Here is a 23807-nt window from a genome sequence, read left to right on the forward strand (position 1 = left end):
TCTTTTGTGGAATTCCAGACCACATCTGGACATGGCGAGATTGCTGTTCTCCACCAAGGAGCTGATCCTCATTTGCCGGGGAAACATTACTAATAATTGTATTTTCAGTTGCAAACATGTCCAATTCCTAGATCCATTGCAGTATATAGCAGACGTTCAAGGTTCTTCCTAACTATACAGGTGGCACAGACACAAGCATACACCCAGGGCCACTGTTAGATATCACGTACAGCATACCTGACAGCCCCCCACTGCCAGAGAAAATATCCAAATTATATTTATGGTAAAAATACACTAAAAACATTATTAATGGACATAATCCCAACCATATTCCTGTGAAATCTAAATGCTAAAACTGTACTGAGTTCATAAATAAAGCTGTGTGTGTAATTGAGGTGTAATTGAGGTTTTGGGGCTCATGGGTGCTGTGGCCTGTAGAGTGGGAAACAGTGGTTTGTTTTTGTGGCTATCACCGTTTGCAGGTAACCTATGTTACACTATGAAAATGCTGCAGGTCATAATTTGACAAGCATATGGGTGGCCCTGAACACAGACAGTGAGCATTCAAGGCCACTTCCCCACGCCTTCACACCTGTCAGATTAAAAACTGTGTTCATACAGCTGCTGTGTCCCCATAGTGTAACAGGTGGCTCTAGCCACATAAACAACCCCCTCATTCATGCTGTACAGGCCAGAGGACTTGTGTGAATGGGGAATTTTTTACTTTTTTTTCCCTCAGCTCATTAATTTCAATGGGCTGCCTAACGTGTGGGAACATGCAAAAATACTGCAGGCATATTATTTTAAAAGTGTGGTGCACCTACCTGCACAGTAGTGTGGTGCCATGCATTTTGGTGGCTGTGAATGCCTCTGTGTTTACTAGACATGTGGAGGTGCAATTACGTTTTCACCATGGTACCTGCGCACATCTGCAGAGGGCATTGCATTTCTTTGCTGTACTGGAAAAAACATGCTCTTGCATGCGTTTCTGCACCACAAATGGTGTGAACAAGTCCTAAGGGTCAGTTCACACAATAGAAACACAGTCTAGATGTGTTCCAGATGTTTTTGCATGCACTTTTTTGATGCATGTTTAGCGTGTGCATTTTGGATGCGTTTTTGACGTGTTCCAGTGCATTTTTTTATGCATTCCAGTTAATTTTTTCCCCTCTTTTTCTTAAATTTAATTAGGGGCATGTGCGTTTTAGTGCGTTCCAGGGCATTTTACCGCGTTCCAGTACAGTTCTATGCATAAACAATGCAGCCTGTTCGCCTTTTTTGACAGCACCTGCAATGCACTGGAACTGCAAGCGCTGATGTGAACTATGACATTGACAACCATATAACCTTCTTTCTGTGCATTTTGGATGCAAAAAAAGCAACTGAAACACACGTAGTGTGAACTGGCCCTAAAGGTTATTATAGGTCAGGGACCGGGACTGACCAGGAATTGTGAATTCAATCAGATTAGTGGTGAGATACAATCAGGAATCCTATAATAATGCGAGATCTGAGCTGGAGGTGATAGGAAATGAGACACATTAACTTGATCAATAAATAAATAGTTAAATAAAAAGAATGGGGCAGGGATACATAGATTGGCAGATGGAACAGGTGATGGTGGGGGAGGGGGTCAAGTTGTATAAGGAGAGAGGTTTAAGCGCTTGTTCACACTTGACTTTATTTCTAACTCTTGCCAAATGGCCCTATAGTGTTTGACAGGTGTTTGGGAATCGTTTTTAATGCTCCTCAAATGCTCCCGAAATGCCCTATGTGCGGTTTTGAGGCATGTGATAAGCATTTACCAAGCGTTAAAACTGCGCCACAAATGCCTGTAATGACGTTAAATGGTATTAATGCTCCGAAAATGCCTCGCAACCACACCGCAAACGTCTGCCAGGCATTTGCAGAGCGGCACCATAGACTTGAATGGGAGGCTTCAACTCCTCCTGACTTGACATGAGGCGCCAGTTTTGCCGTGACGCAATGCTAACGCTTCAGTGTGAACAGAGCTGTGTGCTGCCATGTGCAGAATTTTCATAGGCATTTGAGAAGCGTAAAAAACACTTCCCAAACGCCTGTCTGGCACCTGCTGACAAAGCTAGTGTGAACGAAGCCTTAGAGAATATAAAGTTGTAATGAAATATAAACAGAAGGAAAATTGAAAGTTTCAAACTTGTCAGAAGAACAGGACACGGACGATTTTGACTATCACCCGATTTTCCTGGCAATGATGGCAAATCGGCCGATCGTTTTACCGATAAAAATATGCGCATGAGCCGTGTCCTGCAAGAAGAAGAAAAAGAAGAAAAAGAAGAAGAATTCCAGTCCGCTATTATATTTTACATGAAAAGTCTTGCGGTTGCAACAATATATCTATTTGTATCCGAATAAAAACATCTGTATCCGAAATGGATACAAATGGATACATTGTTGCAACCGCAAGACTTTTCATGTAAAATATAAGAACGAGCTCTCTGCAAGGGATAGAAGTAAAAAGGCCAGCTGTAGACGGGACGAAAATTGGCCAATTTTTTTATTGAACGATCGATTTTTCATTTTAAAAAAACGGCTGGTTTTTGACCCATCTATGGCCTGCATAAGACCAGAAACTCAGACATATACCAGGCCCAATTAATCTAACAGCATGTCTTTGGAGTGTTGGCAGAAACACACCCGTGCAGAGAAAGCATGCAAACTGAGATGCAGACAGGTGCAGCCATGACTGGGATTAGAACCTATGACCCATGTGCTGTAAGTTCTGAGTTCCAACCACTAAGCCACTGAGGGAGACAGAGTTTGAGCTGCAATGTAGAATAGTTACATTGTTTAAAAATAATGATAAAGTGTGCGCTGGTAAAATTATATAGAATACTAAAATGGTAATAAACAAGATAAATATAAATCTAGGTATAGATATGAAAGTAGCAGCTAGCACTCAGGGTATTGGCAACAGTCCCAGAATAGAAATATGTTACAGTAATAGTGTAGCGCTATAAATGCATGTTATCAATCATAAACGCATGTAAAATAAAAAAAAGTGCAAATAAGTGCAATAATTATGTAAACTGGTAAATGGTGCTAAAAAAGTTCATATAATCATTCCTGAATAATGGAATGTCCTACGTGTGAGAGTACCAACTCAGAGAGTGCCTATGAATGGCACCTGTGGTACTTATTTGCACATTTTTGATTTTACATGTGTTTATGATTGATAACATGCATTTATAGCGCTGCACCATTACTTTAACATAGAATAGTTACATAATTAAAGAGAAGGAAGATATATAATTATATTGGGAAATTAGAACTAGACATTCCCATTTATTTGAGATATAAGTGTGAAAATGTTTGACATTTGAAAATAGAATGTATGACATTCATTAGGAAATGCATTAGTTGTCTGATCATTTTGGAGAAACAGCAACCAAAAAAAAGAAAAAATATATAGGTGTACTTTTACTTTAAATTATAAGTATTCTCATATGCAAACAGAAAAACGCCAACAAAGCCTGCGGTTGGGCGCCACCTAGCGAACATATTTGCACCTAAAAATGTGCCAGACACGATTCCACATTTACTAACAGGAAAGAGTCTACAAGCAGACGCTTTTCAATGAGTTTGCTAGACGCCTTTCAGAAGACTGACAGGTCTAGATTGTTTGAATTGAGTCTGCCTGAATGTTCAGCATCTGCTAGTAGACTCAATTCTTACTAAATCAGGGCCAAAGCATCAATTTGCTAAGCGACATTTCCCTAATAATAGGAGAAACCAGAGAGGTTATTACCAGAATTACAGGTCTAACCAGAAAAAGGTCCAATCTGGTTCTGAGACAGAAGGTTCTGTCAGATCTCAGATTTCTAATTCCAACACCAAAAGTTCATCAGAAAAATCGAGGTAATCTATATGACCGCATGGACCAAATACAGGTTCAGTTCAGTGTGTTAGCAGAACAAATGGAGGAGATAACTAATTTCTTCACTGCTAATACGAAGAATCCTTTTCTAGGGAATCCCATTCCTGTGGAATATTCTCCTCAATAGAAAGCAAGAACGAACAGGTTAAAGCATCAAACAGTGCTAATGCATGTAACGTACCAATAATGAAAACCAATCAAATTACCCAAGTGTTTGTATGCCTGAGAAGAATTTAACCTGTCCTATGCCAAAAGGCAAGAGGGGGACAGAGTGTTTGTGTTTTGGTTTTACAGCCCACAGAATCCTCCACAGTGAAAACATGTGACAGGCTGATTGAGGAACTTGCATGTGAAAAAGAAGGGGAGTCAAAGGGGAAGACAAAGCACAAAAAGTTTCACTTTTCACCAAGGTATCTCTGTTCATTACTGGAGATTGACAAAAGGTATTACATTGAATCACATAATAATTTACCAAAAATCATGGCTTTAGCCAAGAAACTATTTTAATTCAGAAATATTTCCAACAAATCCATGATAGAGAGTACCACCCTCTACCTTCAGTTAAGTATAAGTTGAAAAGTTTCACAGCTAAACTTGTAAGTGTATCCAGTACAGCCATGAAGATATTAGGTACAGCTTTGCTACATTTTAAAGTGGGACATTAAATAGTCTGCCATCCCACACTTGTAGTTGATTTGCCCTATGATCGCCTAATTATTGGTATAGATCTCCTTAAGAGATTAAACCATTACTGATTTCATCAACAAGGTTATATGGTCACAAATACCGTAAATGTACCAATTAATTATGAGCACTCCCAATCCTATCATAACCGACGTAACTGTCACGTAAGTGAGGAAAGGTCCACCTTATGTGGACAGGAGGATAACACCATATGTGTGTCCCCTGAAAGAGTAAGACATGTCTGTCTGGAAGGGGACGTTCTAACAATTCACCTCCATAAAGAAGATACTTAATCTACTGGGTTCAGTAATCATACACAATTCCTAACAGGGATTGAAAAGGTGAATGATGATGTGTTCTTTCCCTTAAAAGTCAATGACCTGGGAAGAACTAAAAAGGCGAAACTGGATTTATGCTAGGAAATAATTTATATTAGTGGAGATCTACTAAAACAAATGGCTAATCCTAAAGTAATTAGGTATCCTAACCCTCAGGATAATTGGATCCATTGTCTGGATAATCACTTCAAAAGTCATAATATTATTACTAAATAAATGTTATCCATTTAATTTCGGTGTAAAATGGCCACTCATTTATTCCTGGTAATCAATGAGCCTCAGTATCACATTTACATTGGCAACGATGCAGTACATCGCTTTTGCCATATATACAGATCTGGTAAATTCTACATTGTGGACCAGATTAAAAGGGAATCCATGCAAATTTATAGATTAACATGAAGCCCTTAAATCAGCTCAGATACTGCCATATGCAGTAAACATATTAGTTGCATCAACAGCAAGGCTCCTACTTTCCATTCATCATACATCTGCATCAGAGGCTGGTCATCAGCTCTGAGAAAAGGGATTCGTCCCCGAAACGTGTCAGCCATTTGACCGCACTGACATTGAGAACACCTTGCCTGCCGTTGTGGCCATTGTTATTTTTCTATGCTTTTTAGATACATGCTTCGTCTGTGAGTATGTTTTTATTATTCTTTCACTCCTACAATAAACCTTGGATAATGCACTAGGTGTGTGCGCCACCTGTTTTCTCTCTATCCAGTAAACATATTAGTACCGCATGATGTCACTATCCCTCCAGGTACTAATAATTTTTTGTTATCTATACAGGTACAAAAAGGCCAAAATCTAAAGAATCCTGATGCATTTATATGTCTCTCAAAAGGATGCAACAATCAGGAATTTTGGTAAATCCTACACCAATGGTGAATATCCAACCATTGAAAACCCAAATTATTATTAATAATGGAACCCCATATTAAATCTGTTTGCACAAAAACACTATAATTGGTTTGGCTTTAGATTCAGATTATTACACCTTTGGGTTTCATAATGCAATTATTGGCCTGAACAATACCTTACCGAGGAATAAATAGTTAAGCAAACATTTTATTCTTCTCCTGAAAGATTGTTCACCATTAGCTCAATTTATCCTTTTCGATCCTGAGATGGGTACATGTAAGGTGGAGGAATTCTCCCTTATTTTTAATCATCCACTTAATGAACAGGAAGCAAAGGAATATCATGACCTTACTAATAAGGCTAGTAGGTTAAACAATGACCTCCCTGGCTGGATTGAAGAAGCCTATGAAATAGGTCAACCTGAAGTCTTTCCAGGATTTCTGGAAATGGTCCAGCAGCAAATATCCTTAGCTGATGGATGCTCTAATGACCTAGAGCGCCAACAGTTAAATGAAGTCCGTATGGCATTCGAGGATATGTTTGCTAAAGATTCTTATGATTGTGGTGTTACAGACATTCACATAGCCAGGATCCAGACTGAATATGATGAAAAGGAACTGGGGTAACCCTTGGGTGATATAGTTCACACCCAATAGATACAACAGTGCCACGTCCTGGTATATACTATTTACAAATGTATAAATGGACTTTATAGGCACAGAGACTACATACCCAGAAAGTCCAATGTTCCTTTATTTAACATCACATCTAGACAATTTTGGATAAAATATTGTTGTACAGTGTACCCGCAATGAATGTCCCAAAGCCCACCATATAATCAAATGGATGACAACCAGTGATAAAGCGTAGAAGTTACCACCAAAGTAATCCTGTGTGGGAGCAAGGAACATTCAAAAACTGAAGAGAATGCTTGACATGTTCCGTGATGACAGTCGCTTCCTCAGGGACTAATTATATATCTAAAAGAGATACATATACTTAGACAAACAGAAAATCATGAATAACAAACACAAATAATGATAAAAATAAAAGGTAGCGCCATTTTCAAATTAAATATACAACTTATATTTGTGATATAAAATAAAAACAAAAATGTCTCTGAAATTTTTTTCTTTCCATCAATTGTGAAAAACGTCCATCACCAAAAACAATTGTGCAACTCCACCAACAGAAACGAATAAACTCACCAGAGTTGCTAGTTAAATTAAAAGAACAGCAATTGCACTTCTTTGCTCTGGGAGCAATACTCTGCAAGCAGACTCGGCGGTGACCAGATGTTCCAATCAATTCACTCTCAGCTAATGGTGCAATACTCTGTAGGTCAAGTAAACCCAGATATCCAGACTGTCAGTAACCCGGATATGACCAGAAATGTGTGGACTGACACAGCGAATAGCAGGCTTCAGAAGTGAAGTCATAAATATAATTTATTGTGAGCTACACCAGTGTATAACAACATACAGTGCAAACAAACCCAAATAATCAAAAACCTTCACCCAATATATATATGTACAGCAATCAAGCGTAGTCAGGCTAGCCAGGGTCATACACGGAAGATCAACCATGGACGTAGAGGAAGACAGGACACAGAGCGGGTAACGGGTAGCAGAGGCTCAAGGGAACAAACACCAAAGCACTGATTGCAGGACTGGTTACTGCTTAAATACACCTCCTGCAATCAGCCTCAGGTGATGGCTTGACTGCAGGAGGTGAGATCCTGGCTGCTGAAAAGCACCCGCTGGTAAGAACTGGTACTGCAGCCCATACAGCAGGTGAGCCACAGCACCACCAGCGGTGAGTCCTTTCCTGACACAGACACTTATTATATATATCCTCTTTGGGAGCAATACTCTGCAGATCTATGAACTCAGCAGCGAAATCCTCCAAACAATATTCCAAATACTTTATGCACAGGCTCAGAAGAGAAAGAGAGAACAAAGCAGACAATTGTGTGATACCGTATGACACATTCATTCATAAAAGCTCATGAAAATCCACTCACATGGAAAAGTGTCTAGCCGACACTAGCAACAAACACATTTTGTTATAAACATCACAGAAGGCCTGGCACGCCAGCTGCTTAGTGACGTCAGTCCGAAGCTCCACCCTACACGTTTCGTCACTTGACGTCTTCACGGAGCGGAAGAATGAACGTCACTACATACACAGCACAGCAATTTAATGGTAAATGGTATTACATAAACGATACATTGATGATATTATAATAGTGTGGAAGGGCACTGAAGAAGAATTAAATTTCTTCTCAGAATCCATGAATATTAACAAATATGGTTTAAAATTCACTATGACAATTAATTTCAATCAAATAGATTTTTTTTGATTTGTCCTTGTTTAAATGTGAAGGCCAAATTTACACTAAAACATACTCTAAAGAGGTTGACAGGAATAGCTATATACCAGTATATATTTGTCACCATCCAAGGTGGCTTTATAGTACACCTAAGAGCCAATTTACTCATATTAAGAGAAACTGTAATTTAGATACTGATCTTTTTGGCACAAACTGATTTGTTGATAAAAAGATTCATAGAGATGGGATATGATGAAACCTTTTTAAATAAAAAGAGATGTTATAAAATTCAAGAATAGGGACTCCTTATTGGAGAGGAAAAAAGGTGATAGTAATAACAAAGGAGTTGGTTTATCACTGATTTCAATGCCTAATACAAAGTTATAGAAAAAATATTTAAAAAATATTGGCCCATACTAATGAGAGATGAGGTTTGAGGAATATTATTCCAAGTAAACTAAATTTTGTGTATAGAAAAAATAAATCTTTGAGAACAAGAATCATGCATAATATTATTGATCCACCAAAATGCATGAGCTTGTTTCCTGTGTTAGAGGGATTCCATTATTGTAATAAATGTAAAGCTTGCAAAAATACCTCAAAAAAGGGAAACAGAGTAGTGAAATATTTTAGATCTTCTTCAACCAATCAGGAATATAAACTTAAGTCATTGATATCTTGTGAATCCACGCATGTGGTATATATGTTGGAAAGTCCTTGTCATTTCCAGTACGTTGGAAGAACAGTTAGAACTTTAAAAACAAGAATTGGAGAACACAAATAATATTAAAAAAAAGATTTGATAAACACAGTGTATATAAACATTTCAAACTTGCTGACTTTCTGGGGTATTGATAAAATTGACCAACATTGGTGAGGGATTGATATGTTAAAAGAAGTTTCCAAAAAGGAAACTTTTTGGATATAAAATTTGGAAACCCTTAGACTACAAGGGTTAAATATTGACATTGACCTTAATTGATTCCTCACAGACTTCTAAAAAACCTTTTTTGTAAATTATTTGGTGAATTATTGGAGAGTTGATGTAATGTTTACAATTCCATATTAAACATGAAATATATGTGTTCACAGTGGGGTGGATGCTTGATCTCTACTTTATTGTGAATATAATATGGTTAGAGTTTATAAGATTGATAATGTGGTAAATATGGTAGGGTAGAGTTCCACTTTATTATTGTGGTTCTGTTGGTGTGCCACTTTAGCATATTAATCCTTTAATACAGTGGAAGTTAGAGTTCCACTTTATTCATTTGCTTATTTTTGTTCAATTAAAGTTGGAGCTTTTCCTTAATATATTAATCTTTGATCACAGTGGGCCGGAAACCACGTGTGTGCAAGGGGGAATAGATCAGGAGATACAGTATTGGTGCCAAGAGCAGCCAAGTGGTGGAATTAACAGCTGTATAGAAAACTGTTCTAATTGCTATAGAGCATAATATTAAGGAGTTTGTTATTGTCACGGATTCCAACTACATATGTAAACGTTTTGGTGAATATCTACCTACTTGGAAAGTAACATATTAAGATCTAATAACAAGCCTGTGAAAAATGTTAAATTATTTTGTACAATAGATGAGTTGGCAACAACTAATGGGTTAAACCATTTATTGGAAGAAAACCCCAAATCTGGACAAGCAAGGTAATGACCTAGCTGATGAATGGTACACACTGAAGCTATTACAAGATACCAAGCTAGCGTTCAGTCTGAAAGTAATGTAGCACAATGGAGTCAGTAATATCCAAGTGAGGATGTAATTAAGAGCCAAAAGGAAGATCCTATAGTTGGGATTTTCTATAAACACACTGAAGACCCTGTTAACCCCAAATCGGATTATGCCCAAAAAGAAGACTTCCAATAGTGAAATCCAAATATCAATTCAGTATTAGAGATGGACTACTAATAAGAACATCCAAAAATGATATCCAACAGTGGGTAGTACCTACTATATTTAGAAGGCTCATGTCAGGGAGCGAGGAGCCAGACACACAAGGAGGTGCAATTAAAGGTAGGTTTATTATACAAAAACAAGACAGAGTCTATGCAAGTCCAACAGCAACAGCGGATGACTTGGTAGAACAGTAGCCAGGAAGGATGGTCGCCAGAGCTGGGGTCAGTAGCCAGGAAGGATGGTCGCCAGAGCCGGGGTCAGAAGCCAGGAAGGATGGTCGCCAGAGCCGGGGTCAGAAGCCAGGAAGGATGGTCGCCAGAGCCGGGGTCAGAAGCCAGGAAGGAGTCTTGCCAAAGCCGAGTCGGTATCCAGGAGAGCAATGAGAAACTAAACAGGAGCTTGCTGCTATGCAACAGGCAGGACACGAATGCAATGGACAGCTACAAACAGCAGACTTATATGTGATAAGCCGCCACCTCCTGGAGGAGGAGCCGCAGAGGGCTGAAAGCATAAAAGATCCCACAATGCTTTGCAGACACCTAAGAATGATGCCAGCACATGGAGCAGCACAAGCCATGAGGAAAGGTAGGACCTTGAAAGCTCATGTTGCAACATGCTCATTATGCACCTATAGCAGGTCACTGAGGTGAGAATACCTACGAATTACTACGTTATTATGCTTATTGGCCTCATATGTTAAAGGATGTTCAAACATACTGTCAGTGTTGTCTAGTTTGTGCTCAATTTCAACCTCAAGGTCCTACGCATTGTGTCCCACTTCAGAAAAAGGGTTTTTCATTACCGTGGTCTGATTTGCAGATTGATTTTATTGGTCCTGTCACAAAATCATCTAGAGGAAACAAATACATGTTGACAGTCACTTGTTTATTTACTAAGTGGGTAGAATGTTTACCGGCTCCCAATAATACCACTGAAACATGTGCCACTTTACTCATAAAACCCTGTATTTTCCAGATTTGGTCTGCCTCAAAGAATCAATCCATCAAGGCAGCCATTTTACAAGTGAGGTTATGTCTAAGATGTGGAAAATGTTAGGTATCAAACGGAAATTACACATTCCCTATTTTCTAGTATTTAGTTGAGCACTATAACCAGTCAATTGTCAACATACTCAAGAAATTTGTTAAAGAGTCAGGTAAAGACTGGGATGTGAAGTTACCTTTAGTGCTCATGGCTACAAGAGTGACTCCAAGTACTGCAACTAAGATGTCACCATTTAAGTTGAGAAGTAGGAAAATGGTACTTCCACAACATCTGTTGTATCACATATCTGATCAATGCAGCCACAATATATCAATACGTTAACAACCTACGTCAGCATATACAACATGCTTTTGCATTCGCACAGAAAAATCTAGAGAAAGCAGTGGTAAGCAACAAAACTTATTATGATCTCAAAACTACCAAGAAAGAGTATGAAGTAAATGAAAAAGTGTATTTATACAACTTTGCTCAAGATAAAGTAAAATAAAAGAAATGTATTTCTTCATGGAAAGGTCCTTATAATATTATTAACAAAATTTTCACCTGTGGTTTACTGAATTGTCAAAAAAGGTGATTGTGTGCCCAAATGGGTTCATATTAATCAATTACGTTCTTGTCATCCTAGGTCTCAACTGAGAATGCTATGAGGTAATGTAGACGAAGATTTTTAATTGGTACCATTAATCTCTCAACATTCAGATGTTGATAACTCAAGTCCCCTGCAGTTATATTGGTTCTACTAATTATAGCAGAAGACCATATTAATGTGGTTAACCAGTTGATATCTAGAATAGCTAGAAAATGTAAATAATTAGTTTTAATATGTATTCTTATAAATTATCTATTTTTCTTTAACAGAATCCATATTAAATCCATATTGATCCTATACTGATCAAGACTGAAGGTCCAAACAAACCAGATCGTTATTTGGTAAAGATGCAGATGGCTACCAAAGACACAACGATCGTTTGAATGATTTTGATCCTTGGTGTCCACTTCAAGTCTGTACCTACCATTAAACCGGGTCCCTTGTCAGGAATCATGTTTCAGGATTCTTACGAACGGAAAGAAAGATATCTCAGAATATCTTTGTGAATTTGGATCCAAAGATATCCACTGAGAGGAACTACAACATATCCCACCTACAACTTGTGGAAATGCAAGAATGGTATACTGCCCACATAAACTGAGCTCAAGCAAGAGAGTGGGATATTTTGGAACAGGCCAGTAAACCATTCCCTACTCAACCAATGTCCGCAAATGAGCGACCAAAGCGGTTCATCAGTTTCTTGATTACAAGCTTTGTATTGACAACAATCGGTTATGATGGTGGCAACAACTACTTTGCAGTTAATTCCATTTCTATTAAGACACCACCATTCTGTCATCTGTTTGGATGAAAAGAGGACAACATTCCTCAATCCAAGATGAAGAAAGGCCTCATCTCTATAGAGTAAATGACACATATTCCAACCTTTTTCCCAGATATGTCTTAGGTTGTTCACCTGAATACCATGGGGAAAAAAAAGGGAGAGATATGTCTGAACTGTTCTGGGCTCCCAGAATTAAACCAGAAGGCCCATCTCTACATGGACTGGCTGGAAGCCATTTTGTTACTTTATATTCTATTAGTATACAAGATTTCTGAACGTAGATTCTAAGAGTATTGGTTACAGCTTACGTTCCCTGGTTATAATGTTATGTCTGGATAGAACAAAAAACACAAAGAACTATTCACCATGATTTTTTTCCCACCACGAACATCTGGAAAAGAGTTTATATTAAACTTTACATTGTATATGGTGTTAGTATTAATTGATAGGATTATTATATTCAATTTCCATACACATATATATTTTATCTATATTAATTGGTTTTAACAACTAATGCATATTGGTATATTGTGGATATTATGTTTTCAACATTATAAAGAATTAGTTTGAGTTCATTATATTATAATGTCTGTATGGAGGTACTGCTGAGATAATTCAGAAATCTCTGTAAAAATACCTCAACAACTGTAAGATACATAGGTAATTTTTTTTCCTCCAGAATCACATAGGTAATACATTATTTTAAGTGACAGGGCTTCCAGTCTGTCTAAACCAGCTCTGTCAGAAGAGCAGTTCTCTCTTAATTTAGAGGTTTTGTTTACAAGCTAAGGTTAAAGGTCAACTTTTGGCATGCAACAGTAGGAATGTAGAAATCCATTACATTACATTACATTACATTACATTGAGTTTATATAGCGCCAAAGGGTTTGCTCAGTGCTGTACAATAGAGGGGGGGACAATACATGAAACATTACAGCAACTACAAACAGCACACGAGGGGTAAGAGGGCCCTACTCTTTCGAGCTTACAATCTAGGAGGGAGGGGGTAGTGGTACAGGAGGAAGTGGCTGTGGGGGATGGAGTGGTAGGAGGAATGAAGGAGAGCAGCAGTTAGGTGAGGGTGGGGTAGGCTTCCCTGAAGAGGTGGGTTTTCAGGGAGCGCCTGAAGGTGAGGAGGGAAAGTGACAGTCTGATGGATTGGGGTAGTGAGTTCCAGAGGATGGGGAGGACCTGGAGAAGTCTTGCAGACGTGCGTGTGAGGAGGAGACCAGGGAGCAAGATAGAAGGAGGTCTTGTGAAGAGCGAAGGGTACGGGTAGGGTGGTACTTGGGAATCAGGTCGGTGAGGTAGTTAGGGGCAGTGTTGTGAATGGCTTTGTAGGTCAGAGTGAGTAGTTTGAATTTGATGCGTTGGGCGATAGGGAGCCAGTGGAGGGAGAGGCAGAGGGGGGTGGCAGAGGTGGAGCGGGTGGTGAGGTGGATGAGTCTAGCCGCTGAGTTGAGGATGGTCTGAAGCGGGGAGAGCCTGCACTGGGGTAGGCTGGTGAGGAGGGAGTTTAGCGGTGTCTGGGGTAAGGAAGGAGCGTATTTTGGCGATATTGCGGAGGTGGAGTCTGCATGTGTTTGTAAGTGATTTGACATGAGGTTGGAAGGAGAGGTTAGAGTCCAGAATGACTCCAAGGACTTTGGCTTGCGGGGCGGGATTGATGGTGGTGTTGTTAGTAGTGATGGATAGGATGGGGGGGGGCGCGGGCAGGAGGGAAGACAAGAAGCTCGGTTTTGGAGAGGTTGAGTTTGAGGAAATGGAGCGACATCCAGTCAGAGATGTCGTTTAGGAGGTGAGTGCTGCGGGCGGAGAAAGTGGAGGTGAGGGGTGGAGAGGTAAATTTGAGTGTCATCAGCATAGAGATGGTAGTTGAAGCCGTGGGAGTGTATGAGTTTGCCAAGGGAGGAGGTGTAGATGAAGAAGAGAAGGGGTCCAAGGACAGAGCCCTGGGGGACCCCAACAGAGAGGGGGAGGGAAGGGGAGGTGGCACCATTGTAGGAAACGCTGAAGGAGCGTCGGGATAGGTAGGAGGAGAACCAGGAGAGAGCGGTGTCTCTGATGCCAAGGGAGAATAGTTTATTAAGGAGGAGGGGGTGGTCAACTGTGTCGAAGGCCGCGGAGAGGTCCAGGAGGAGGATGACAGAGTAGTCGCCTTTGGCTTTGGCGGTTAGTAGGTCGTTGGTGATTTTGAGGAGGGCGGTTTCGGTGGAGTGTAGGGGACGGAAGCCGGACTGTAGTGGATCAAGGAGGTTGTTGTCAGTTAGGTGGGCGCTAAGGCGGTTGTAGACTAAGTGCTCCAGGAGTTTGGAAGTGAGTGGCAGCAGGGAGATGGGTCTGAGGTTGTTTGGGTCAGAGGGGTCCAGGGAGGGCTTTTTGAGTATGGGGGTGATGTGCGCATGCTTTAGGGGGGAGGGGAATACGCCGGTAGAGAGGGAGAGATTGAAGATGTGGGTGAGGGAGCAGATGAGGGAAGAGGGGGGTGACTGGAGGAGTCGAGAGGGGATAGGGTCCAAGGGGCAAGTAGTGAGGCGGGGCTCACTATAAGACCCTAGTGACTTCCTCAGTGGTAGCGGGGCTGAAGGAGTGCAGAGCTGGTGGGGTTACAGTAAGCGGGGTCTTGGGTGTGGAGGGGGGCAGTGCGGTTGCGAGGTCAGAGGAGGGAAGAGATGAGGGGGAGATAGGGGGGGGGGAGGCTAGGTGGGGAGGTAGATTGCGAGTTGACTATGTCCTGACGGATTGCATCAATTTTGTTGTGGAAATGAGTGGCAATTTCGTGGGCGGTGAGTGAGGTACTGAGTGGAGGAGGGGGGGGGGGGGAGAGCAGGGAGTTGAAGGTGGAGAAGAGTCGGCGAGGGCAGGAGGAGAGGGTGTTAATCAGGTTTACGAAGTAAGTCTGCTTGGCGGCGTGGAGGGAGGAGGTGTAAGTGAGGAAGGCAGATTTGTAGAGGGAGAATGAACGGGGGGACCTGGTTTTGCGCCATAGTCTCTCTAGCGCGCGACTGCGACGTTTGAGGCATTTAGTGTGGTCGTTCTGCCATGGTTGGAGCGGTCTGGGTTTGATGTAGCGTGTGGTTAGGGGTGCCAGAGAGTCTAGGGTAGCTGATAGTGAGTCGTTGTACGTGTTAGTGGCTAGGTCAGGACAAGACAGTGGAAGGATGCTGTCGTGTAGGCGGTCGGCAGCTGAGTGGAGGGGGCCGGGTTCAGGTTGCGGAGGTTGCGGCTGGTGATGGTTTGGCGCTCTGGGGGGGGGGGAGTTAGGGGAAGGGGAGATGGAGAACGTGAGGAGGTGGTGGTCGGAGAGAGGAAAGGGGGTGTTAGAGAACTGGTTGAGGGTACAGAGGTGGGAGAAGACGAGGTCCAGGGTGTTCCCAATGATGTGGGTGGAGGATTGAGTTTCAATCCAAATTTATTACTATAAATATATCCAAATCCAAAATTATTACTTATCCTATACTGCCCCCTTCAGGTAATTAGGAAAGAATATGACACCTAGTGTGACATCATAATTAGGCAAAATAAGTTTTCCCCGGCTAAGTTTTTTTGGGGATAAAAATTAGGAGACGGACAAAAAGAGAGAGGGCAGCACATCAAAGACAGAAGATGAGGGACAACGGAAGGACATACACAAACTGACGTGAGCCAACTGAAAGTGAACATAATTGACACTATAGAGTCCATTTTGGTAACTATAACTTTCATTTTTCTTTAGCTACCTTTTTCTTTAGCTAACTTTATATTCTATTAGTATACAAGATTAATAAATAATTTTAACTGCAGTATAAAATAATTTCATTTCAATTCTCTGGGGGAAAGATTTTATTTTAAATATCCCTGAAGCTAATGTTAGCTTTTAGTCAATGGCTTAGCTGGGTATATATGACAAAGCAGACTACTTAGTGTAACATTTGATCATGATCTCAGATAGATTCTAAGCTGATTGGATTGGTCTGTGTATGGTATTCTAAACCAATTCATGAGCCAATTTGAGCTTTGAATAACTGGCTGTAGTGAGATCACGTAGTTGATTGGCATATTTGTGTCATAGGTTGCTGAGTTACTGAAGGTTTCCTACGCTACATTTCTAGACAGCCAATTCTAATTCATTAATATTTGAAAATAAATAAAAATAGTGATAATAATATGTACCACAAATAATAGCGAAACCCTAATATAAATTAATATATAATACCACCACCATAAAGTGCAAATATAATCAAATAAAACTGCTGAATCCTCATGAAGTCCATTCAAAAAAGTCCATATCAAATATGTGAAAAATATGAACAACATGCATATCAAATATGATCCTCAATCAATGAAGTCATGAAATTTTCTTCCACCAGTGTAATATTCAGTGCTTATAACACCCTATCAAAATGCACACTCACCAGAACCTGGTGATAAACCAGCGTATCTGTTTATATCCAGAACTCCACCACTGAACTCCAGCTTATGGATGTCCAGAATACTCCATATAGTACATGTAGATAGAAAGAACACTTGCCATAGTGCATATAACGTATAAAATTTATTCCAATAATCCCCCCTTATATTTAAGTACAGTATAGGAAGTCCGGGCTGACGTGCAGGGTTGCCGGGGAGACGAGGAGACGCGGCGTGATCACGTGGTCAGCCGCGGAGGAGCACTGGGTAGGGGAAATGCCAAGGTGAGAGGGAAGACGCCGGTTCGCCCCCCCCAGTGCATGGTCGAAGCCGGTCGAAGCCTCGCATGGGCAGCCTGCCCCCCTGTGTGTAAGTGACCTATCCACAGAGCAGTGAGTCATGAAAGAAGAAGAGACCCAGAGGAATCCCCCCTAAAGAGAGCAATAGAAGCTGACACCTGAAGCATTTGCTGGTAGTCTGTAGCTGTCTCATCGGAAGAAAAGCAAGCAGATGGTGAGTGTGAGCAGCTTGGGCTGGCCAATATTGTTTAGTAGTGACTGTTTGTTGCTTAAAGTGAAAAGAAGATATGTGAAAGGGGGATTCCCTGGGGGGGACTGAATGAGATAAGGAGGAATTAAAGCAGCCCTAGAAGGAGAATAAAGTTAAAAAGTGGACAATAAGTTTGGATTAAATTTGGGTCCCTGGCGCATACTTCTATAATTCCCTGTGGTGCCTTTATTGAAGAAAATAAGACACATAGAAGAGATGAAGAATAAAAATGTTAAAAGTAGTGGGCCAAAGGGGTCTCAAACTGGTACGATAAAAAAATACACTCAAGGAAATGTGACTCCAGAAAGGTCTCAAGGTGTTTGGTGAAAAAAGTGAACTGGAAATGAGTTTGGAAGGTAGCCTTAGACTCTCCCTGGGACTGAAATGTAGTAGTCAACAAGTAACAGAAAATTTGGAGAGGAGAGAACCTGAAAGTGAACTACAAGTACCGAATAAGAAAGAGATGGCAGATATGTTTAAAAATCTAGAAAAAACAATAAAGCAAGAAATGGCAATTATACGGAGTGATTTGGGGCAGATGTTATTGAGGGTGGAGTAGACGGAGGAAGAGTTAAAAACCATGCCCAATATATCTCTGACTTAGAAAAAAGGACAATAGATATCAGGAAAGATAAAATAAAAAATTTCTTTACAAGATAGAGGTACAAGAAAATAGGGATAGGAGGTATAACCTTAGGGTAAGAGGAGTTCCGGAGCTTGCAGATGGGGAAGAAGTACGAGGCCTTGTTTGTAAAATCTTAAACTCCATAATGGATAGACCTGAAACAGAAGTGGTAAACCTGGAAGGATTTTTTTTAGAATAGGAAAGATCCAACAAGGAAGTGGAAAAGAGAAACCGAGAGATATAATTGTCCAATTCCAGAAGTTTGGAGATAAAAAAAGATTTGGAGAAAGATCAAGGGAAGATCAATTATTAAATATGGAGAAATGGACATACAGATTTTTGCAGATTTAACACCCGAGACTTTATGGAGAAGGAGATCTTTGAAACCCCTGTTAGAGCAGATGAAAAAACAGAATGTGCACTATAGATGGGGTACCCCGGCGTGTTTAATTGGATGGAAGAATGGAGTTACAGCCTATTTGAGATTCCCTGAGGACTTAAGAGACTTTTGTGATAGACTTGATTTACAGATTATAGAGATTCCTGGTTGGGAAGATGAAGAAAGAGATTTTGGAGCTAGGGGAAAAGAGGATTGGCAGCTAGTTAGAAGGAGGTAGGTGGATAGAGGGAGGAGGGGGATTGTGATAGGTTTGAGAGGTTTTTTTTTTTCTTCTCTCTTTTCCCTTATGAGGAAGCTCCTTTTGAATGTTGGGTCTCAAGAACTGTTGGAACCATTTTGGGTTTATTAGATAGACTGGGGGTATTTGGGGCGGTGGGAAGTATGGGGTGCCGTTCATGGGTGGAGTTCAACCCCAAGGGTGTAAATCTTTGGTGGGTTTGGACCCATAAAGATTAATAGGCAAATTATAAGCCTAAAAAAGGGTAGGGTGGTGAGTGAGGGGGGGGGGGTGGGCGGTGGGTGGTCGGGGGTGGGCTGATGGGGGAGGGGGGGAGGGGAAGGTGGGGGGGGGGGAGAGGGGAGGGCATTAAGGTTGACACCCTACGTGAAGGAAGGAGTAATAAAAGCAAAGAAAGAAGAGGAGAGGAGATGGTAGAGGGAAAAAAAAATATAAGAAAGATGGAAGAAATACAGTTTACAACTTATAATGTAAATGGGTTGAATGGTCCTGGGAAAAGGCTTAGATTATTTAAGGAATTACAACATAGAACATCTTCAGTGGTTTTCTTGCAGGAAACGCATTTTGATTTAGGGTCAAACGTTAAGTTGAATTCTAGATATTATCCAACATATCCCCAATTAAGAGAGCAAAAGGGGTAGCTATAGGATTTGAAAAGAATATAAGGTTTGAGCTGGAGGATAGAAAGACTGATCCTGATGAGAGGTTCTTATTTCTGAAAGGTAAACTACAAGATCTTGAATGTACAATCGCTAACGTCAATTGTCCAAATAAGAAGCCGGAGATATTCTTGAAAGGAGTTTTAAAAAGATTGATGGATTTTAGGAAGGGATATTTAATAGTAGCTGGAGATTTTAATAAATGTATGGATCCACAAATGGATACAACTTCTTCTGTACAAAGAGAGGGGAGTAGGTCCCTGAGATCATTGAAGAAAGTGATAAAGGAGTATCAATTAGTGGACAACTGGAGAATCATGCATATGAAAGATAGAGACTATACCTTCTTTTCAAATGCTCATGAGATGTATTCTAGATTGGATTATATATTAATAGATCATTGACTCATTGAGTTCTCAGTTAAAGTGCGGCACAGTGGCTTAGTGGTTACCACATCTGCCTTGTAGTAAATGGGTCATGGGTTCAATTCCTGATCATAGCACCTCCTGCATGGAGTTTGCATGTTCTCCCTGTGCTTGCGTGGGTTTCCTCCGGGTGCTCCGGTTTCCACCCACACTCCAAAGACATGCTGGTAGGTTAATTAGATCCTGTCTAAATTGGCCCTAATATGTGTATGTATAAATGTAAGTTAGGGACATTAGATTGTACACTCCTTGAGGGTTAGGGACTGATGTAAATGTTCAATATATATGTGTAAAGCGCTGCGTAAATTGCCAGCGCTATATAAGTACCTGAAATAAACAAATAAAATAAATAGAGGTAAAGTCCTTTTCGGATCATGCTCCTGTTATAATGAAATTAGGATGGGGAAGGAGGTCGTTAGGAGGCTCGTGAAGGTGAATGAGGCATTTCTTCTGGATCAAGAAACCGAGCGGAATATTGGGGAAGAGATTGGGAGATTTTTTTGAAGAGAATGAGACAGGAGATGTGTCGGTGGCTACAGTGTGGGAGGTCCATAAAGTGTATATAAGAGAAATCCTTATCGCAATTTGGGCAAAAGAGAAAGGAGAGAGAAAATTAGTGGGCTACTAAAGGAACTGAGTTTGAACAGTTGCATAAAAATAATATAATAAAAGAGATAATGCAGAAAGTTAAAAAAAAGTAAGAATAATTAGAAAATATGATGGAAGAGGAAAAGAGGAGAGCTTTTAATAAAGTGATATGTGAAAGGTATAGATGGGGGGATAGACCAGGAAAGTTTCTAATGAGAGCTTTGAGGAAAAAGAAGAATAGGAACTATATAGATAAAATAAAAAACCCCAAGGGAGAACTGGTTCACTCAACTAAAGAGATTGCAAAGGTGTTTAAGGATTATTACAGTAAGTTATATAATATTGCCTCCCATGACTCTATAAATAAGGATGGAACAGCAAATATTGAAAAAATAAGGATATATTTAAAAATGCAGGTTTACCGAAATTAAATGGAGAGCTATTGAATTCCTTAGATTCTGAAATTACATATGAATAAAAATGGCATTAAAAAGCTCTATGACGGGTAAAAGTCCAGGGCCAGATAGTTACACTGTTAGATATTATAAAAAATATAGTGAATTGTTAATACCTAAACTGAAGTCATATATGAATGCTCTGGGGGGAGAGATGGAAATGAGGCGGGAATCCCTGCAGGCTCATGTGGTCCTTATTCACAAGGAAGGAAAAGATGTCTCCCAGTGCTCAAGTTATAGACCAATATCGTTATTGAATACAGATACAAAGTTGTATGCAAAGATCCTAGCAAATAGGCTGAAAGATTTAATGCCAGAATGGATACATGGGGATCAGGTGGGTTTTTTCCAAGGGAGAGAGGGCAGAGATAATGGGTTGAGATCTTTGTTGCTCATTCAGAAAAGTAGAAAGGGGAAGACTCCGGCTGTGGTGCTTTCGATTAATGCGGAAAAGGCATTTGATAGATTTAATTGGGGGTTTATGATGGACACATTGGATGTCTTAGGAGTGGGAGTTAGAATGAGAACATGGATAGGAAAGTTGTACAAAAGGCCCTCTGCAGTGGTTATGTTGAATGGGGAGATGTCAGAGTCTTTTGGGATGTCAAATGGAACAAGACAGGGCTGCCCACTGTCCCCATTGTTGTATATTTTGTCCTTGGAATCGTTGTTGTCAACAATAAGGAAAAATGTAGATATAAAGGGAATATGTATAGGAAACACAGAACATAAGGTGGCCGCTTTTGCAGATTACTTACTGTTTTATGTTGGAAATCCTAGGATAACGCTCCCTAATTTAATGAGAATATTGAAGGAATATGGAGAGTTGTCAAATTTAAAAACCAACCCTTCTAAAATGGAGATACTAAATATAAACCTTCCAAATAGTGAAAAGGAAAAGACACAAAGGGCGTTTCCCTTTGTTTGGAAAGAGAGAGAACTAAAATACTTAGGGGTAAAAGTTACTTCTTCATATAAAAACCTGTATAAATCAAATTACATACCATTGTTAAATGAGATTAGGGAGGAATTAAAGAGATTAGGAGGCGGAAACCCGTCCTGGTTAGGACGTATAAATTTGATAAAATGGTAATTGTCCCTAAAATACTATATAAATTCCAAATGGTTCCTATCAAACTCCCATAGGTATATTTTAAGATAATTAAAAAGATGATAATAAGATATATATGGAGAAATAAAAAACCTAGGGTATCCTATGAAGTAGTAAGTAGAAATAAAGAAAAAGGTGGATTGGGGGTTCCAGATTTTAAGAGATATTATAAAGCAGTAATTTTAGCAAGAATATTTGATTGGACGCATAACTCAAAAGGGAAAAGTTGGGTTACGATTGAGAATTCACTTAGTGGAAATAATTTAAGTAAGGTTATATGGGTGGCGACACAGTATAGAGATTTAGAAGAGAGCACGTGTGTGTATACTTTAAATGTTTTAAGAGTGTGGGATAAATTGCACAAGCAGATGAAGTGGGAGTTTAACTCATTTTTAATGCCATTGAGAAAAACAGAGTTTTTTCCTCCTGGTAGAGAGGAAATTTCAGGAAAATGGATTAGGAAGGAGGACGCCCAGTTGAGAGATATAATGTAGGGGTAGAACTGAGATCACTTAAGGATTTGGTAAAGGAAGAGGGACAGATTTTCATTAAGATAGATGTGTGGAGGTATAATCAATTGATATATTTTGTTGCGAATCTTCCTAAGCCGTTGAGACCTAGAAAGAATTGGAATTCGTTTGAGAGGTTGTTGGAATCACTGGGAGATGGGAAACATGGCACGGCTAAAATATATAAAATTCTCACTGAGTTAGACACAGACACGAAATTAAGGTACAGTGGGGCAAAAAAGTACTTAGTCAGCCACCAATTGTGCAAGTTCTCCCACTTAAAAAGATGAGAGAGGCCTGTAATTGGCATCATAGGTAGACCTCAACTATGAGAGACAAAATTAGAAAAAAAATACAGACAATCACATTGGCTGATTTGGGAAGAATTTATTTGCAAATTATGGTGGAAAATAAGTATTTGGTCACCTACAAACAAGCAAGATTTCTGGCTCTCACAGACCTGTACCTTCTTCTTTAAGAGGCTCCTCTGCCCTGCACTCATTACCTGTATCAATGGCACCTGTTTGAACTTGTTATCAGTATAAAAGACACCAGTCCACAACCTCAAACAGTCACACTCCAAACTCCACTATGGTGAAGACCAAAGAGCTGTCGAAGGACACCAGAAACAAAATTGTAGACCTGCACCAGGCTGGGAAGACTGAATCTGTAATAGGCAAGCAGCTTGGTGTGAACAAATCAACTGTGGGAGCAATAATTAGAAAATGGAAGACATACAAGACCACTGATAATCTCCCTCGATCTGGAACTCCACGCAAGATCTCACCCCGTGGGGTCAAAATGATCGCAAGAATGGTGAGCAAAATTCCTAGGACCACACGGGGGGACCTAGTGAATGACCTGCAGAGAGCTGGGACCAATGTAACAAAGGCTACCATCAGCAACACACTACGCCGCCAGGGACTCAGATCCTGCAGTGCCAGACATGTCCCCCTGCTTAAGCCAGTACATGTCCGGGCCCTTCTGAAGTTTGCTAGAGAGCATTTGGATGATCCAGAAGAGGACTGGGAGAATGTCATATGGTCAGATGAAACCAAAATAGAACTGTCTGGTAAAAACACAACTCGTTGTGTTTGGAGGAGAGAGAATGCTGAGTTGCATCCAAATAACACCATATCTACTGTGAAGCATGGGGTGGCAACATCATGCTTTGGGGCTGTTTCTCCGCAAAGGGACCAGAACGACTGATCCATGTACCGGACAGAATAAATGGGGCCATGTATCGTGAGATTTTGAGTGCAAACCTCCTTCCATCAGCAAGGGCATTGAAGATGAAACGTGGCTGGATCTTCCAACATGACAATGATCCCAAACATACTGCCCGGGCAACAAAGGAGTGGCTTCGTAAGAAGCATTTCAAGGTCCTGGAGTGGCCTAGCCAGTCTCCAGTTCTCAACCCCATAGAAAACCTTT

General features: G+C 40.3%; 1 protein-coding gene across 14 annotated transcripts in view; it reads right to left on the minus strand.

The window, feature by feature from the left end:
* SCAI (suppressor of cancer cell invasion) overlaps window positions 1-23807 on the minus strand; it is a 1319466-nt gene that overhangs the window by 80302 nt on the left and 1215357 nt on the right. Inside the window, exon 18 of one of the 14 annotated variants that reach the window (XM_089658467.1) lies at window positions 6541-6785. The exons of the other annotated variants lie outside the window; for them this stretch is intronic. Within the exon in view, the coding sequence (XP_089514593.1) occupies window positions 6774-6785 (12 nt within the window). The 3' untranslated portion in view covers window positions 6541-6773. Of the gene's footprint in view, window positions 1-6540; window positions 6786-23807 lie in introns of those variants that run through there. 14 annotated transcript variants of the gene reach the window in all.

Source organism: Staurois parvus, unplaced genomic scaffold (genome assembly GCF_062004578.1).
Source record: "Staurois parvus isolate SC_StPar_1 unplaced genomic scaffold, SC_StPar_1.0 ptg001072l, whole genome shotgun sequence".
Lineage (NCBI taxonomy): Eukaryota > Metazoa > Chordata > Amphibia > Anura > Ranidae > Staurois > Staurois parvus.